The 5,084-nt window shown below is 41.6% G+C and overlaps 1 protein-coding gene across 1 annotated transcript; it reads right to left on the bottom strand.

Annotated features, from left to right (window-relative positions):
- Window positions 1-2,464: 2,464 nt before the first annotated feature.
- On the bottom strand, window positions 2,465-4,024 carry LOC311329388 (glycine--tRNA ligase beta subunit-like; the record flags this gene model as incomplete). The annotated part of the gene is made up of 1 exon (XM_084463241.1): window positions 2,465-4,024. The coding sequence occupies one exon, from the start codon at window positions 4,022-4,024 to the stop codon at window positions 2,465-2,467; it is 1,560 nt and encodes a 519-aa protein (XP_084319367.1).
- Window positions 4,025-5,084: the final 1,060 nt, after the last annotated feature.

The following is a 5,084-nucleotide window of genomic DNA, read 5'->3' as shown; positions in this document are numbered from 1 at the left end:
AGCAGTACAAAATAAAGATGGTTTTGGTGTTGTTCCCTTGCTACGACGGACATTTATTAATGCTCCATGATTATGAAAGCTCCAATACTCCTGCCAGTCTCCACTTGAATCCAGTGAGCGTAGCTTCAACACAGCATCAGTCACTTGTAAACTCCACTTTGCCACGATTAGATCCATACGGTCATTTATTAAATGGCGGCAATCTCTATTAATTACTCCACTGGCAATCGGATAGCCAGCATCCAGCGCCTTGTCATAGCAGAGCCTATGAGGTTTTTTTTGAAGATAGTCTGTACACTTATCAATGCCTCCAGTTTTGTCATACCTCTCTTGCTGTATTTTGCCTGATCCCTAGGGCCACCTTGTAATACTCTATCCTGAGTATCTTAAATGACCGTTCTGCCACACAGCTTTCAATAGCCTCATCATCCTTGTTGTGTAAGCAGTGACCGGCTTTCTACAGATATTCAAGTACATGGATAAAGTCCATTATTATGTTTGCCTTAACTACCTTCTTTTTCATAATCTAAGTAATCAGTTTCAGCTGAGGATTGTACCAATCAAAACGATGACCAACTGCCGTTTCTGCTCCAGATTTAGCTTGAGCGCTTCCTCGAAAGCTTCTTCTATTACAGGCTTACGCCTCTCTTTCTACACTGGTACACACTATCTTACTCTTGGCTGGAGGACGTAATTTAACAACGTTGTCGTTCTTCCGATCCATGTAAATTACTGATTCTGCCGTTTGAGGATTGGGTTTTACCGTATAAACGGTACCTACTTGTGCTATTCGTTTGCTATCTTTTTTATCTTTTTTATCTTTTTTATCTTTTTTATCTTTTTTATCTTTATGACTTATCTTTGTTTGGAGCTTCTGCTGATTCTTTTGCGCGTTCTTCCTAGTTGCTTCTCTCAATAATTCAGGCGCATCACTAGATATTTACCGTCAAAACTTAGGATATGCAGGTCCTCTGTTTGCTCAATCACAATCTTGCGACGTTCGTTAAAAACCTCAAAGTTTTGGCCATATCCGCTACCAGTTGCATAGTCTGTCGTTTTCCAACCATACCTAGGTAACTATTATGATGTCGTTTAATCGTTCGGTCATAAGAGAGATCCAAAAAACTGCGGACAATTTCTTCACTCATGGCATCATAGTACTTAGCAGTATTTAGGTTTAACTGAGCATGCAGCGAAAACACACTGTATTGCTTCTTCTGCCTGTAACTGCTACGCCTTACTACGACAGAACCAAACAAGCTGGTCAGTTGTTGAAGGTATTTTTTCTAACGTAATTTCTCTGCTCACCGTAGCTACTTATTACCGACGATTGCTGCGGCTCATCATTGGGTTGCTTATCCAGATACCCTTGGAGGAGAAGGCGCAACACTTAGTCACTTTCAGTTTAGATATAACTCTCTATGGTGCCATGCTTTTGTTGTAGAGTTGATTAAAGGTGCTGAATGATAGCGTCTAAATGATCACTAGCTGTTGAGAAGAATGAATAATCGATGGTATAGGAGTATGGTGCGTTCACAATAGACAATGTTATGTAGTTATTGGTTTGACAACGTTATATCACCATAAAACTGTTTCTTTTTTGTTACCGGATATATCGAAAACCATGATATTTTAGCTACTGTATTGTCGTATAAAAAGAACCACCAACATATGGTTTAAGCCATGCTCATTGTTGCCACATGCACTTAGACATTAGATAAACCGTAGTGGTATCAAAGCCTGTTTTATGAGTTCTATAAAGCTATTGTAGGATACTAGGCACGGGAAATGGTCTGATTTATGTTGTGTGATCAGTAGCTGATAATAGTGCTTGTAATTGCGAAAGGAACTCAGATGTAAATAGATTATGGTCATTATTTCACTGAGCGATAGTTTGGATATCACTGTAGGCTTTTTTGAATGGCAGATGAGTTGTCTATTCTATTGTGATTCACATGTTATGCAGAAATCATTCACATCAAAGAATATACTTACAGTGACACTGGTCATACAGTTCATTATCTATGGTTTGGTACCAGAAAGATAGCTAAGTGGCTGTGGTTTACCTGTCTTTCACAATCGTACTCACGTTAAAACACAAGGTTATGTAGTAAAAATTGAAGAGTCTAACTCACGTTATATATGGTGCCATGCTTTTGTTGCAGAGTGGATTCAAGGTGTTGAATGATAGTGTACAAATGATCGCGAGCTGATGAGAAGAATGAATAATCAATGGTATTGGCGTATGATGCGGTCACAAGAGAAGGTGTTATGTAGTTATTGGTTTGGCGACGTTATCTAACCATAAAATCGTCTCTTTGTTGTTACCGTATATATCGAAAAGTATGATGTTTTAGCGTCTGCATTGCCGTATCAAATTAGTTGCACCATTTTCATTTATGATATGCAGCTTTTACCTGAACATAAACAAGTGCGGCATGAGCCACACTTTAACAGGTAGTTATCAGGATTTATGTAACAAAGAGATATCAGCCACATGGAGGAACAGGCTACGCAGCTGTTTAAGAAGTGCATAACGGTTCAAACGAATAGCTTCTTCTTCTGCGTTAACAAGAACTTGGTCAAAGAACAGATCTACAGGTTCTTTCAGTGCTGCCAGACTTTCCATAGCGAGTGCATAACGGCCTTCTGCAAGTGCTGGTGCGATTTCTTGGTTTTTATTAAAGACAACTTTTGCCAGTTCGATCTCTGCGGATTCAGTCAGGAGCGACTCATCAAGCGTATCTGGAATAACTATGTCTACGGCTTTAGCAAGAATGTTGGAGACACGCTTGTTAGCAGAAGCCAGTGCATCAGCTTCATCCATGGCATTAAATATAGTAATCGCTTTGATACGAAGGTCGAAGTCCAGAGGTCTGGTAAGACGTAGGGCTTTTACTGAGTTGATAACTTCCACAGCGATACCTTCTTCTTGGTAGGCAGCATCAAATCGTTTAAACATGTAGTTAACAACTGTCGTATTAATTAGATCTTTAGTAGGAAGGAAAATACCTTGCTCATGGTAGCCGAGAATCGCTTGCCCAATAAGTGCTTTCAGATCAAGGTTTAGCTTTTTCTCAACAATGATTCGAAGTACTCCAATGTTGGCACGACGTAAAGCAAAAGGATCCCTACTGCCGGTTGGGAGCTGGTTAATACCAAAAATACCGGTGATAGTGTCCACTTTATCTGCAATAGCTACAGCGCATCCTATCAGACTTGATGGCAACTGGTCACCGGCAAAACGAGGCATATACTGTTCATGCATGGTTTTGCAGACTTCCAGATTTTCACCATCATTATCAGCATAGTACTGACCCATAATGCCCTGAAGTTCAGGAAACTCCAGAACCATTTCAGATACTAGGTCGGACTTGCATAATTTTCCGGCACGTTCAGCCAGCTTTGAATCACCGCCTTCAGTCTGAACAATATAAGCCGATAGTCGTGCAATGCGTTCTGTCTTGGCAAAGACAGACCCAAGCTTATCCTGAAACACAATGGACTTTAACTTATCTCTACGATCATCCTGAGTCTGCTTGCGATCAGTATCATAGAAGAACTTAGCATCAGCCATACGAGGGCGAATGACTTTTTCATTTCCTTCAATAACGTGTCGAGGTTCAGTACTTTCAATATTAGCGACAGTGATAAAATGAGGAAGTAGCTTTTCTTCACAGTCGACAACATGGAAGTATTTCTGATGTCCTTTCATGGAGGAAATAAGTGCTTCTGAGGGAACAGAAAGAAACTCATCACTAAAGCGACCGGAAAGTGCTACTGGCCACTCGTTGAGAGCGGTAACTTCGTCCAGAAGTTCATGGTCAATCACTGAATTGCCATAAATGGAGGCCGCTACTTTTTCAATCTGTTCGCGAATAATTTCCCGGCGAGTGTCAAAGCTGGCGATGACCTTTCCCTGCTCTAGGAGTTCTTTTGCGTAATCAGCCGGATGGCGGATTATAATTTCCTGATTGGCGTGGAAACGGTGACCTCTGGTTGTATTACCAGCTTTCAAACCCATTATTTCACAGTTAACAACATCATCACCCAATAGCATTAACAGCCAGTGAACAGGGCGTACAAATTCGGTACGGCTGGCTCCCCAGCGCATACGCTTTGGAATGGGTAGGTTGTTCAGAGCCTGTGTAATAATTGCCGGAAGCAAGTCGTGGGTAGCTTCACCTTGCTTTACGGAACGATAGACCATCCATGCACCTTTTGGTGTCTCTTCCTGCTCAAGGTCTTTAAAATTAACACCGTTGGAAAGAGCAAAACTAAGAGCAGCCTTACTTTGGTTACCTTCAGCATCGTAAGCTGCTTTTACAGACGGTCCCTTGCGCTCAAGTTTCTGATCAGGCTGCGCTGTATCTAGACCATTGATCAGGAGAGCCAGACGGCGAGGAGTTGCAAAAGACTCGTAACAAGAAAATGTAATCTTGGCTTTTTCAAGGCCAGAAATAATACCTCGAGTAAATGCTTCAGACAGGCTGTTTAACGCCTTTGGTGGAAGCTCTTCAGTTCCCAGCTCGATTAGGAAATCTTTTTTAAGTTCTTTAATAAGAGAAGTACTCATTATTTTTCCTCCTGCGTGCTTTCTTTTGCTAGCTGAGCCAGAACTTCATTACGAATACTTTCCTCAGCAAGAGGAAAGCCGAGTTTGTGGCGCTTATCAAAGTAAGCTTTTGCTACAGCTCTTGCCATGGTTCTGACCCGCAGGATAAAACGCTGACGCTCCGTAACCGAGATAGCGTTACGGGCATCCAGTAGGTTAAAGGTGTGTGATGCTTTTAAAACATACTCATAGGCTGGGAGAGGCAGGCAAGTTTCAACCAGCTTATGTGATTCACGTTCAAAGAAGTAAAATTGTTTGAACAGCTCTTTAGTCTCCGCATGCTGGAAGTTGAAGGTAGACATTTCAATTTCCTGCTGATGGAATACATCACCATAAGTAACTGGACCTCGTAGCCCAACAGCCCATATAAGGTCGTAAACGTTATCCACACCCTGAATGTACATCGCCAAGCGCTCAAGACCGTAGGTGATCTCACCGGTTACTGGATAACATTCAATGCCACCAACCT

This window comes from Borostomias antarcticus (genome assembly GCF_949987555.1).
Source record: "Borostomias antarcticus genome assembly, contig: scaffold_107, whole genome shotgun sequence".
In the NCBI taxonomy this organism is placed as follows: Eukaryota; Metazoa; Chordata; class Actinopteri; order Stomiiformes; family Stomiidae; genus Borostomias; species Borostomias antarcticus.
Note: the sequence above shows the minus strand (reverse complement) of the source record. Positions and strands in the feature narration are given on the sequence as shown.